The following is a 14,007-nucleotide window of genomic DNA, read 5'->3' as shown; positions in this document are numbered from 1 at the left end:
CGAGGCGAGGAACGCAGCCACAACAAAGAGAGACGTGGCGGCTGTGAGGGGTCCACCCGCGCGCCGACTTTGTGCCATTGCGCCGGCGAGAGAGGGGCGCGGCATGGATGACCATGGCGAGCGCTGTGGTCCCCACAACAGCTAGAAACCACCTTGCCCCAACGCGTCTGTATCGGGCGCAGTGGCCACTGTGGCGGGGTCGGCGACCGGCAGCGGCGAGAGAGAGCTGCCCGACGGGGAGGGCGAGGGCGACGGGGTGGCTGCACCGTAGATCCGGGCGGCCGCCGGCAATGGCGACGAGATGAAGAAGAGGAGGAAAGGAGAAGAATGGACGGGAAAGGGGATGATACGTGGGGCCCTAGTGAGTGGAGAGATAGGATTCTACCAGAGGTATTTTAGTCTATACGGTAATATGGATGTCTGCATGTGGGTTCAAAGCTGTTGAAGAAGTAAAAAATGGTATATTTGAGAGTTCAAACGAATTGTAATGATATTGTTTGAAATAGACGAATTGTAATGATATAATTTAGAAATTGCAAATTTATAATGACATAAATCCAATTAATACTTTCTCTTCCTGGTTTGAGCACCGTTGTCGTACCGGTACGACGGTGCCGGTGCGGGATGGCACCATTGCCTGTCGTATCAATGTACAAGCACGAGTCAACGTGACAGCGCGTACGTGCGTACAGCCCTGCTGTCCAGCGGCTTATCATCAGCCCTAGTTACTAGTTTACTACTGCAATACTGCATTTGATGGGGCTAAAAGAAGATTACTTAGCTCACTAATCTATTGAAGTTTTAACAACGATATCCTTGCGAAATAGGATCACTTAGGGCTTCTCCAGTCGCTGTGCGTGAAGAGTCGAATCATGCATGCCACGTATGAGCCTAGCTTTTTCATCGGACATACTTCATTAATTTCATATCCAGGGATGGACCTACAACAGAATAGTTAAAAGGTAAAATATTTTTCAAAATCTTGGCTTTTCTCTCCGTGTACGATTGAAACTTCAACACTCAATTTTTTAATCGGTAGGATTCGACTCTTCTTTGGAGGTCGACTCTTTCTCTCTCCTTTAAAGATTGGCATGCTCCAGCGGTGATGATTCGATTCATCAGGTCCACGTCGGCCCAGAGTTCGGCCACTGGAGAAGCCTAGTTTAGCGGCGATGCGTTCAGATGGCCATCAGGCCACGGCACGACCGGAGAGCAACCGGCAACCGCGAACGTACGGGGGCGGTGGTCAGACAGGAGAGATTGCCCACGTTCCCACCGCGCATGCAGCTCCAGGCCCAACCCAACCGCGTTCAGATGGTCCTCCCATGCTCCCTTCACGTCGTCAAACTCAAACAGCAACGACTTGACCTGTCACAACGAAGCTAGTTAAGTTGGACATCCCCTGCAAAAAAAAAACAAAAACAAATCCTAGTCAATCATCAGCCAACCATAGGATCAGGATTTTTTTTTAAAAAAAATACAGGATCAAGATTACAATATTACAGGTTCGTCCGAACGGCAGTCCCGGGAAGAAACAGACGCGTCGGTCAACGCTGACATGCTAGCAATAATAGGCTCTGCATTTTAGGCCCTGTTTAGTTGAAACGCAAAATTTTTTGCGAAAGAATCTTATTAATTTGAAGTACTAAATGAAGTCTATTTATAAAACTTTTTATACAGATGAGTTGTAAACCGCGAGACGAATCTAATGATGCTAATTAATCCATAATTAGCGGATGGTTACTGTAGCATTACTGTTGCAAATCATAGATTAAGTAGGTCCATTAGATTCGTCTCGCGATTTACAGCCCATCCATACAAAAAAATTTATAAATAGACTTCATTTAGTACTCCATACATATGTTGAAATATTATGTGACATTTTTTTTTTACGGGAAGGCCTTACTACTACACGGCAGCACAAACAACAGATAGCTCAGTCAGATGCTCAATCTGCAGCCTGGCTTGTCTGCTCTCCGCAGAGATGGGCGGGGCCGAAGGGGATTGATAGTCGTTGAGGTTGACCGCGAGCCTGGCTGATCAGCTTCCAGCAATCAATCCGGAGTGAACCCAGAACGAAAAAACACGGCAGCCAAATGCCCGACTGTTAATAAAAAACAAACTGGGAAAACACCAGTCAGCTGTTCAGCTATGTGCATCCACTTTCAATTTACAGACATGACCAAGTTAGATGCATGCATACGAAGAGTTACACACATGACCAGCCAATTGAAATCCTTGCTGATACCAGAGTAGAAGCACATGAGATTGTATACATTGAGCAACAACTTCCGAGAGTCAAATATATTACAGAAAGGAGAGAAAATATGAATGTAAAATCAAACTATGTATCCGAGTACAATGAGAGACAGAAGCTTTCAACAAGTACAGACTGTTGTTTCGACCAGATTTAATGCGGCGGGGAACATATATACACTATACAGGTCTTGAAGTGCGCTATCCACATCGACATCGCACCATCGAGCTCCTCTCCCTCTGAACTCAAGTTGCTTTCTTGCTCTTGTACTTGCTGGCGCAGACGACATATACGACCAAGTTCAGAAAACTGAGACCAGCGAGGAGCCAGAAGAAGTAATCGAGGTGCCCTTGGTTCAAGTTATCTGGAATCCATCCAGGGTTGCCTCCCCTTGTCGTGAAGTAGGCGACCATAGTCAAAATAAACGTGCTGAGATAGTTCCCAAATGCTGTCGTGAGGAGCTGGAATGCGCTGCAGAGGCTTCTCATGGCGTCTGGTGACTGATCATAGAAGAACTCAAGTGCCCCGATGAACGTGAACACCTCTGATAGACCGACCAAGAAGTACTGAGGGATTTGCCAGAATATGCTCAGTGGGACTGGGACGTTCTGATCCACCAAGTGTTGCTCCCTGGCAATCGCCAGCCGCTTGATCTCGAGGATTGCAGCTACTGACATGGTTACGACGGAGATTACCAAGCCAATGCCCATTCTCTGCAACTCCGTAAAGCCCTTCTCATTGCCAGTGAATCTCCTAGCTAGTGGGACCAGTATGTAATCGTAGATAGGGACACAAAGAATGACACTTAGCGTGTCAAAAGTGGATAGGGATGCTGGAGGAACCTTGAATGAACCCAAGGATGGGTCAAGCACCATCCCCTGTTCCACAAACATAGTTGACATCTGAGCATAAACAGCGGAAAACACTATTGTTGTTGCCCAGATAGGGAACATCCTTAGCAGTATCTTCAGTTCTTCCACCTGGGTAACAGTGCATATCCGCCATGGATTAGTGAAGTCAGCTGTTTTCACATCAACATCAGTAATTGTAGCAGCCTTGTCCAAACATCTGAAACAAATGTCAGCGGAATATGTTAGGCTCTTAGCTTTCACATCATGGGAAAAGAAGGATACCACAATTCAAGTCATAAATATTCACATCTGGCGACATTATTTAACAATTAAAACATTGATGGCAGGTTAGATGCTTTAGAATTGCATCACAGAAGGAGACTTACCTGAGTTCATCGGTGTGCTCCAATTGTCGGCTCCCTTCAATTGCCGACACCCCATCAGGTAGCTCATACAAGAGGGAGCTGTCCTCTGGGACATGTACATTCCACTTGCGCAAAGAGGCAACAGCCACCTGGCATACTCGTGTAATAGGACTACCTCCTGGTTTCTGGAACCTATAAATTGATGTGCCAGAGAAGAAGCTTATGATTGCCAACCCCATGAATACGGTCGGGATGCCAAAGCCCAGCCCCCATCCTACATTGTCTTGGACCCAAACCAGAAAGCTGCTTGATATGAGAGCACCAATGTTTATTGAAAAATAGAACCAGTTAAAGAAAGATGCCTTCTGGATTCGCTCAGCTGGATCTGTATCATCAAATTGATCCGCTCCAAAGGATGAGACACATGGCTTAATTCCACCAGTACCCAGGGCAATCAGATAAAGACCAAGAAAAAAGACAGTATACTGAAAAGGGCTTGCTGGTGGGCAGAAGGATCCTTCACAGGATGGAGGCATGAGCACAGGCACTGATGCTGAAAGAGTCAGTATTGCCATCCCCTACAATTAAAAGAACAAAAGATGATGTCAAGCTAAAACATAAAAAACTAACAGGGTCCTACCAGGATCAGTTGAATGTAGCACTTTGTGTATGGGCTAACATACAAGCAAGCCTAGTTCACAGAAGTTAGAGGGCACGTTCATTTGTTAAAAAAAAAGAGAGAACAAATTACTCGCATGTACCTTTTCAACATCAATGTTAAGGGTTGACAGATTACAATAAGAGTACAATATCTTTAGATTTTTTTTATTTTCGTGTGTGGGTTCAGGGCGGTGGAAATGGAAAATATCTTTAAGCTTGACAGAGATGCGTCATAGAGATATGTCATTTCGAAGCAAATTGTGTTGTATCAGTAAAAATCACATGCTATCAAGAAGACAATTTCTACCCGCATATGCCATCCATTTGCATTCTTTAATGAGCAGGAACACGGAATGTACCATGGCACTACAGAGCAAAATAACTTACAATGAAGTATATCGTGGAGAATGTTGCAATTGTCCAATACCTCCCCCAGTATGCATCAGCCAGGATTGCTCCAATAAGGGGAGTCAGATAGCAAGTTCCCTGCCATGTAGTCACATTGCTAGCAGCAGAGGCATTTCCATCATGTAGCTTTTTTGTCAAGTAAGTAACAAGGTTTGTAGAGATGCCATAATAGGCCAGCCGCTCACAGCATTCAGTACCTAGGTTAACCACAATAGTTAATTGCAGGTTATAAGGGAATTAAATGGAAGAACATACTTACACACTTAGTGAGCATATTCCAAAAAAATTACCTAATATGAATGGACATGCCTTCCATCTACCAGTTGTTTCCTTCACAACAGGATTTCCAGAAAAGTCGACAGATCCATCTCCAGTGTATATTAGTTGGTTCGGTTCCTGAAACCAAGATCATGTTATCACGCCATTATAATTTTTGTCAAACAAATGGTACAAGTACTAACAGACAAGAGAGCACTTTGACTGCATATGCAGCACATCATACATTGCTGCACAGACTTTGACTAAAACAATATAGCAATCCACAAGGACTTCCTACATTTATTCAGCGAGGCCCAATCCAGACTATTTGTTCAGGTTTTACTTCAACATTAATGTGCAGAGGAAACCACTGCAGCAATATGCTTGTAGCCTGGTACTATGGGGTCATAGCTCCATCAGCTTGGGACAAATTGTTCAAAGAGAAATAGCCTGGAACTGGAAACTTTTCAATCCACACATGAGTTCAAAGAGCCCATAAGACAAATTGTTTAGGCTCAGATACAGATATCAAGCAAATTAAGTAAGAGAAAAGCTTCTAATTAAAACTGCAATTACAATTCCAGAATTTTACTCGTGACCCCGTGCCCATGTATAGAACACCGGAATTATGCCCAAGTATGAAGTGGTGGTGGTGTGCCAAACAGTCCCTAAGAATTGTGTCCTAAAACATCAATCAGGAAGTTCCACTCAAATTATTTCAAATTCGGTGCGCCAAGGTATGATCTTTTTTTTTCGTCCCCTAAAATAGACAAGAAATCTCACGAAAATATCCTCCTACAGATCGAGAGCCGCCACTCATCATCACTAAACACAAGAGCACAAAGCCTCCAAGTAAGGCAACCCCAGCCGGACGAACGATCGAAGTGGTCGAGCCAACTCACCTCCGGAGCGAGGAGCCCCTGCTCCAGCGCGGCCTCCTCCCCGCGCTCCGCGCCAGCCATCCCTAAGGCACGAGCACGCCGGATCGAACCCCGGGCACTCTCCAATCCTCCGCCCGATCGGAGCAAGAGCGGCGGTTATTCTATCCGTATGTCGCGAGGAAGCAACAACCGCTAGTCCAAGGTGGAATCGCGGCGGGAGTGGTATTTATGGGAAGGCGAGCAGTAGCTTGTAGATCTGGGTACTCCTACGTTTCAAGGGCGGAGGGAGTGAAGGATGCGGCACCGGCGCCCCCGCTGCCGCTGCTGTTCCTGTTCCGGTGACCCGTTGATTTGCGCCTGGTGCTGGGATTGGTGCCGGAGTTGGAGTCGGGACGTGCAGGTGGGGTTGGACGTTGCAGTTGGAGTTGGCACTTGGGGGTGCCTTGGAGAGTTGGGGCGAGCCCCCAACGGGTGCAAATTGGTGACTCTTCTGCTTCTAATTTTTTTCAATTCAAAGTTTTGTAGTGCTTTTTTAAAATAATATTTTAATTTAAAAAATTAGTACAAAATTTTGAACTAAAGAGAATATCTTAATTCTAAGAGTCATCAATTGACACCTCTTGCCGCAACCACAAGGGGATAGTTCGTCTTGCAGTACTCACACGCCCGGCGTATAGCCGAAGAGGGGATGCCCAGATTGTTTTTTTAAAAGAGAAGAAGAAAGTCCAAATTATATATTTGGACGCTCAGATTGTATATTTTGTTTTTACTAGGAATTATATCCTACATCCTATATGGATAAAAATATTATAAATATCGGATACGTATATTAGTTATTTAGTAAGGATTGATCCGACTCGCATATGAGATGGACTAAAACACATCTATTAATGACATAACATAGATCAAATCAAGAATTTAAGTAGAAACTCTACCGCTTTAAAAATAGATATAGATATAGAAAAAAAAAGTTTTCTGAAGTTTATTTATACGATCATCTAAAGTTTTTGTGGGTAATGGTAATTGCGAGTCACTTACAGTTTTACTTGCGCTCTTTCCTTGCCGAGCTCCGTTAGGAGGTCAGCGTCCAGTTCTTATTCTTCACATATAATAGTACTCTGTTAAGCAAGATGTGACAGCTTTTGTCTTTGGCTAGTGCGTTCCATTTATCTATTGTCATGCCATAGTTGTCCAGCACGGGGTGGCCTAAAAATTTCCTATGTAAATGCCCAGTCCACTTGCGGGAAAAATATGACTAGACTAGAAGAAAGCGCGCAAAGAGACGCGAAAGGAAGGAGAGAGCATCGAGCCATGTGGCCGACCGCCCACGCCGGCACGGCACGTCCGATCATCCTTTCCTTCGGAGCTCAGACTTCCTCCGCTGTGTCCGCCGCGAGACGCTCAGCTAGCAGTAGGCTGCGATCCGCGAAAATATCGTAGGAATCGGCGGCCGGCGGTGGCGGCCATCGTCCAAAAGTACACCAGCCTGCCGACCCCATCGACATCGCTCCCTCGAGGGCGAACGGAAATGTTTGTTGTGGTATAAAACCGGGCCGGAATAGACCATGAAACCGGGGGGCTGTATTCCCTGAACGGCCCATAACCTACTGTGGCCCACGGGCTAAACAGATGGAGATTATTCTCTCTTGCACTGTGGCCTGTGGGTTCATGTTTCGATGCAACCAGCGGTGGTCGGTGGAGTGCCCCAGGACCCAGGTCAGATGGACAAGCCGAAACGGCGGCACGGCGGCGGGCGGCAAGCCGGCAAGCAAGACGGCGAGAGGCGCGGTCGCTTTGCGGTCAGCGTTGACCGACGCGCAGATTGGGTAGTGGGGTAGTGCGGGAAAGCCGACGCCCGCCCGGTCGGCGTGGGCACGAGCTGCCGCGGCCCGCGGGAGGAATGTGCGCCCGCGGCGAGTCTGTTGTCGAGGCCGAGCCGCTGATCCAACTGCTCGATCAAGATGTTTTTGACCCCGGACACTGGAGGCTGCGGCTGCCTGCCTTGATGCTTGACGGCCATGGGAACGCTGTAATGCCGTGGAGAGCGAGAGGCTCGTTGGTCCTTGCACGCGGCGGGGCCGGGCCGGGTCATCCCTACTCCTACTGCCCGAGCGGGACGGGGATGTCACCGTCCCGCGACGGATCACGGAACGCTCCGCGGCAAGTGCCATTTACCTGGCTTGAGGACCAGAAGCTTCTCACTTTGGGCTTTCTGCCTTTTCTCTTCAGGGATCGTGTTTGCCTTTTTGGCGCCAGAAAACTATGAAACCCACCTCGCATATTGACTCATCGGCTGGACAGGTTTTGCTGGTATGGATGGTCTGAATCACCACGGTTGATTGACTGACATGCGGTGGCTGAGCTAGCGAAAATTTCAGTTGGGTGGAAAACCAAGATCAATATGTATACATTAGATAATATAGTTATTAAGTGTATTTGACATCAAATTTTTATGGCGTTCGTGTAGGCATGTGGTCAGGAAAGCTAGCTGCACTTTACAAAAGGGTCAACTAAAACTAACATTTTCATATAAGTCGTACTTTGTGGTTCTTCTTTGCATAGAGATCATCGATGATTGAATCTGTCGTGAACTTAATGGCAATCTCCCTCAGAGTCAGAGTATAGGGTACATATGCAATATTGAATCCTCGTTCCTTAACAAAAAAAAGAATAGACCTGGGAGAAAAATGTTATGTTTGCAGACCTTAGGTGGGGGGGGGGGGGGGCTGCCTGCCGGTTCCCTTTCCTACTGATGTGCAAAGATATCAGGGGCGGATCCAGCGTGGGGGCAGGGGGGCTCAAGCCCCCTTACCCCCCATGAACTCCATGGAAAGAAGTAGGGGAGGAGGAAGGGAAAGAAGAAGAAGAGAGGGAAGATTTGAGGAAGAAGAGAGGGAAGATTTGAGGAAGAAAAAGGGAGATGAGCCCCCCAACCCCCAAAGCGCAGATTCCGAATCTGAAAGGTATCGCAGATGATTAATTGGGTGATCTGATCATTGTAGGACGCACTTAACATGCACTTAGTTGGAATCCTCGGTTCCAACCGCAGGCTCGATGCAGCAGCAAAATCCGTTCCAGAATACAGCTACGTTTAGAGCCCCCAAGGTGCCAGCTCCACTACGACCAGCAACGTGCACGCCTTACGGGGCAGCGGCTGTAGGTTATCACAAGATAGGATTGAGTAGGATTGAGTGTGTTTCTCCTTTGTAATGATTTGGTGCCTACGTGCGGTCCAGAGCGGTAAAGGTCCGCCCTTATAAACCCGACCTCTGGCTTCATCGCACAAACAGGCGACACCAACAAGTGGTCCAGAGCGGTAGAGGTCCTCCCTCGTAATCCCGACCTCTGATGTATACCACGAATCAAGCAATGAAGGAGATTTACTTTCTCAGTCCTATCTTTGCATTAACCTGATAGCACTTGTCCGTTCAGCTTGCATATTTTCTTCCTTCCGTCCAGAGTCTTTTCTTTTGTTGCTAACGATCCAAATTGAGTTGCTGGCTTGTGGTCAGGTGGGGACACCCCTTCTAGCTGGAAGGCAGTTCGGACCTCTAAGGACCTGCTCAGGAGAAGTGGTGCCCGTATCCTGGGGTAGAGAAGCTCCGCGTAGCTTAGCCTGGTAATGTACCCTAAGCCTACGTACTTCACTGCCCTGTTACGAGTCCCCTAGTATCCGAGACTGCTGTCCCTAGAGGTCCCGGGCTCCTTTCTAGTATAAGGCTTGGTTCCCTACACCTTGCTGCAAGATCCGGTGGCGTAATTCATGGGATCGTCAGCAACGCTCCAAGTCCACTTCGGTGGCCCACTCCGGCGGAGACCGCTCGCCACGGTCGACTCAAGTCCACTCCGGTGGCCCGCTCCGGCGGAGACCGCTCGCCACGGTCGCTCAAGTCCACTCTGGTGGCCCGCTCCGACGGAGACCGCTCGGCACGGTCGACTCAAGTCCACTCTGGTGGCCCGCTCCGGCGGAGACCGCTCGCCACGGTCGCCCGCTCCGGCGGAGACCGCTCGCCACGGTTGCTCAAGTCCACTCCGGTGGCCCGCTCCGGCGGAGACTGCTCGCCACGGTCGCTCAAGTCCACTCCGGTGGCCCGCTCCGGCAGAGACCGCTCGCCACGGTCGACTCAAGTCCACTCCGGTGGCCCGCTCCGGCGGGGACCGCTCGCCACGGTCGCTCAAGTCCACTCCGGTGGCCCGCTCCGGCGGAGACCGCTCGCCATGGTCGACTCAAGTCCACTCCGGTCGCCTGGAGCCGGGTCCAGGGAAGTAGTGCTTGCTCCCTGGGCGGTTCAAGGTCCGTGCAGCCGCTTAGCTCGGTTCCGTACCCTAAGCCTGCACCTTCGCCGCCCTGCGGAGAGCGCTCTAGTACCTGAACCTGGCAACAAGTGCTACGACCTTAAAGGGGTCCGGAGCACCCGCTCTCGACATGAGCACGCCAACGAGTCAGCATTGCGTCACGATAATGGCCCCACCTGCGGGTTCGAACCTGTAACACCTCTGGTGTTTAGCACTGTTAAAACAGGCCATTAACATCAAATGACATAGTAAACCCTATTTTGGTGATTAATTAAAAGCCGAGTTCCGTTTAAATACACCAAAAAGTCAACTCTCGCACCTTTGCTCAAATGAACTTTTGCCCAAAACAAAAGTTGTAGAGTTTGACAAGATAAACAACTTTCGTGTTCAAAGTTTCTCAAGTTACAACATGGAATTTTGAGTTAACCCCGAAAAACAAGCGGGATCATTTAAACTTGAATTCAAATCTTTAACTTTCAAATCGTTGCTCAAACGAAGTTTTGCCTGAAAGGAAAGTTGTAGGAAATTTAATTTTGAACAACTTTCGTGTTCAGAATTTTTCAAGTTTCAACTGAAAATTTTGAGTTTGGATCAAGTCAAAGCGTTGACAGTTCTTTTCTCTCTCCACTCCTATTTCTCTCTCCTCTCTCTCTCCCTCGCTGACCCTCCCCTGCCCGAGCGCGCAGGCACTCGAGCACTGGGCTCGCTGCGCCGCCGCCGCCGCTCGCTGCCCTGCTGCCTGGCCGCGCGCCGCTGACCCCCACCCCCGCTCGAGTGCGCACGCCCCGCAAGCCGCTGACCTTCCCCTCCCCTCCCATCGAGCTTGCAGCGCTGCCCCGTCGACGAGCACGCCGCGCCAAGCGCTCGGCGATGCGCCACCATCGTCGCAGTGGCGCCCAAACAGGCCAGCCATGCCCTGCCGAGCCGCGGACCACGGCCAGCCTTCATTGCCGCGCGCTACCGACGCCACCAACCCACTCGCTGCGCCCTGGCACGCCATCAAGGCCGCCCGGCGAGCACGCCACCGCCAGGCCGCGCGCACGGCCGCCGCTCCCTTCTTCTGCGCCCAGCCCCCTCCTCACGCCCTCACTTCGCCTTTTAGCTCGCGCCGCCCGTGTGCCCGCACGCCCGCACCCCATTCCCCGCGCCTGCGCCCCACCCCTTCGCCCAGAGCGGCCAGCGCCGCCGCGCCACTGCGCAGCGCCGCCGCGCCCCCTTTTCCGCCCGCCGAGCCACGGCGCTCGTGGAGAGCCCAGCTCACCCCTCCTCCACCCCCACCGAGCACCCCGCGAGCTTCATCTCACCCCCAAGCAGCTCCCAGACCCGCCCATCTCCACCCGGAGCCTCCCAGTGCCGCGGAACGCCGCCGCCGCCGTCGTGAACACCGCCGCCCGCCCGCCCACCTTGGAACTCCCTGCTCCGCCCCTCCTCGACTCCAATCAACCCTCGAGCTAGCTTCCTCATGGCTCCGTGAAGCTCCCCGGCCTGCCCTTCCCCTTCCTCCCGCGCCGGAGCGCCGCCGCCGCAGCTCGCCATCGCCGCCGGCCGTGCTGCTACGCCGCCACCCCTGCTCCGGCCATTCCCGTCGACCGCATCACCCACCCCTAGGTAGAGCTCGGTGAGCTCTCACCCCTGGGCGCCGTCCCCGCCGCCGGCGAGCCTCCTCCTCGCTGGGCAACCCCCGCCGCCGCCTCCTCTGTCCCCAACTCCGGCCAGGGGCCCCTGCGCGATTAGTTTTAGGTCTCCAGGGGGTTTTGTGAAATTTCCAGGGGTTCCTTTGCAATCTGTGTTTTTGGTTTTCTAGATTTTCCAGTGAACTTGTAAATTTGTTTAAAAATCGTAGGAAAATCGGAAAAATACAAACTCAACTGTTATGGAATCCTAACAAAGATATCTACAACTTTTGTTACATACACCTTTTCATTTGCTCAATAGTTTTTATTTCATTTAAAATACAAAGAAAATATACTTTATATTAGATCTCAAATTACAAGCATGAGTTGTTAGCCATTTTTGGTCAGTGGGGTACATGTTAGATGTATAACCTTGTGAAAAAGTTTCGTGGACAGTTGACATGCCTAACTATCAGTTTCTATAAATCTTGATGTATGCCTAGGAGGGATAGTTTCATTTATTCAAGTTGTTATGATATGTTTCATGGGCTAAAACTTTTACAGTACTTGTATGTTAGTTCCCAGAGTCTAAATAAAAAGTTTGAGAAATTTTAGTTAAGTCAATCTGGAACACATGATTTTTGGTGAGGATAGATACTTTAAATCATTAAAAATAGTTTCTTTACATTAAAAATTCTAATAATTTTTCAAGGGGTTAACTTTGACTTTATAACCATTCTGGTAAAAGATGAGGTTCTGGAAATTGTTATAACAGTCTGTAGAATTTAATTTTGATCCATGCAGATACGCATTGTACTATTTTTCATGCCCTGTACAAAGCTTGTTTAATTGTGAAAAATTTATGACAAGCTAATCTTTAGGTAAAAAACACTCAGTTAAAATTTCATTACCAGTACTTGCATAGTTTGATCTATAAAATTCATTTTTGTTTCTAGCAGTAGCTGTTTATTTTATTTTTCATGGTTAATAGGCTGCATGAAATGGGCTGAAAATTTCACAGTAGGCAAGTTACTCAGATATGTACCTTGCATAAAAATTTCAAACCCAGAATCTCTGTTTAACTTTATTTATGATAAGGACTTGCTTAACCTAGTAATAAATGAGAAAAACCATTCTTTTGCTGCATAGGAAGAAAAGGTAAAATCCACCGTAGTTACTTTGTAAAGTCAGATATAATGTTTATTACTCTATAAATGATTGCCCAAAATGATGTAACAGAATATTTTGCAAATCATCTTAAGTTGCGTTGGATTACAACTATTTAGTGAAGAATTGAATAAATCGTATCAATAAAGTAACTCACACATATGCATTTCCTATAGATTCGACTACTCTCCCAGACGGTACGTACGAGCTGGTGCCGGAGTCCGGGAGTGAGCAGCGTGAAGCTCAAGTGAATCTAACTGAAGCCACTGAAGACCTGAACCAAGGTTCAGAAGAGCCCAAGGCTAGCTCCGCTCAGGAAGGCAAGCCCCGGAGCATGTCCTACATATTCTAAATTTATGCAACTTTTCATGTTCCTGTTTATTTGTGCATTTAAGTTGCAGGAATTGTTTGGAACCTTAGTTGCATGATCCTAGGTACCTATGTTTGAACACTAGTATGTGTAGGTCGCTAGTTGGCTATGCTAATGGTTCGGTAGAAGTCGAGTGATTTCCTGTCACTCGCGAGCTCATAGGAGTTGAATGCTTACTACACACTGCAATATAAGGATTACGGGCGGGGTTGTTGTACTTGTGATACCCCGTCTGTTTAGTGAAAATGGATAAGGCCGCGGTGTGTGGTAGTGGTGGTTAAGCGTTTGAACGTACTAACCACATGCCGAGAATATGGTAATCGGTAAGCTTAAGTACCTGATGGAACCGGCCATGGAACATACTCCCCACTGTCTGGTCTATGGTCACGCACGGGTGCAGGGCACCCTAGGACGGTGGGCCTGTTTCATGCCCGGGGAAAAAGGGGAAAAGTCGCGTGGGTGATTGCATTCCCCATGCGTGTGTTTAGGTCTGCCTGGCCAGGTTAACAAATTCGATTCGAATCGTCCGTCTCTCACGGATATTGAGACTGCTTAACCCTTTTGCCACATAGAGTAAGAAGTGGAATAAGGATGATGAAAAATATGGTTGAATGAGGAAAAATAATTGTTTTTCACCATGAATGCTTTAGGATAGATGCTAATGTAGAATGGTTAATCAAACTAGAACTTGAAAGCTAAAATCGGAAAATAAGAACTTACTCTTTATTGCTTTTCGGCAAGGACAAACCCCTCAAGCCAAAGGCCTTGCATGTCTAGTTAGAGGGCTAGTTATATCCTAGTCGGGTAAGCCTTGCTGAGTATTAGTATACTCAGCCTTGCTTGTGGCTCCACTTTGTTTCAGGTGATACATTTGAAGATCA

The 14,007-nt window shown here is 48.4% G+C and overlaps 1 protein-coding gene across 1 annotated transcript; it reads right to left on the bottom strand.

The window, feature by feature from the left end:
* Nucleotides 1-2,218: 2,218 nt before the first annotated feature.
* LOC120688581 (protein NRT1/ PTR FAMILY 8.3-like) lies at nucleotides 2,219-6,099 on the bottom strand. The gene is made up of 5 exons (XM_039970945.1): nucleotides 5,702-6,099; nucleotides 4,832-4,937; nucleotides 4,521-4,738; nucleotides 3,495-4,051; nucleotides 2,219-3,325 (listed from the first exon to the last, which is right to left on the bottom strand). The coding sequence occupies exons 1-5, from the start codon at nucleotides 5,759-5,761 to the stop codon at nucleotides 2,503-2,505; spliced, it is 1,764 nt and encodes a 587-aa protein (XP_039826879.1). The 5' UTR covers nucleotides 5,762-6,099; the 3' UTR covers nucleotides 2,219-2,502.
* Between the last annotated feature and the right edge of the window lie 7,908 nt (nucleotides 6,100-14,007).

Source organism: Panicum virgatum, chromosome 9N (assembly GCF_016808335.1).
Source record: "Panicum virgatum strain AP13 chromosome 9N, P.virgatum_v5, whole genome shotgun sequence".
In the NCBI taxonomy this organism is placed as follows: Eukaryota; Viridiplantae; Streptophyta; class Magnoliopsida; order Poales; family Poaceae; genus Panicum; species Panicum virgatum.
The sequence above is the reverse complement of the archived record's forward strand: the minus strand, read 5'-3'. Positions and strand labels throughout refer to the sequence as shown.

What these genes read in the sequence shown, in the direction of transcription:
- LOC120688581 (XM_039970945.1), bottom strand. Translation starts at nt 5,761, where the DNA reads ATGGCTGGCGCGGAGCGCGGGGAGGAGGCCGCGCTGGAGCAGGGGCTC. An exon ending in AGGGGCTCCTCGCTCCGGAG is followed by an intron (nt 4,938 to 5,701) that starts GTGAGTTGGCTC and finishes TCTTGGTTTCAG; the next exon opens with GAACCGAACCAACTAATATA. An exon ending in GGCATGTCCATTCATATTAG is followed by an intron (nt 4,739 to 4,831) that starts GTAATTTTTTTG and finishes TGGTTAACCTAG; the next exon opens with GTACTGAATGCTGTGAGCGG.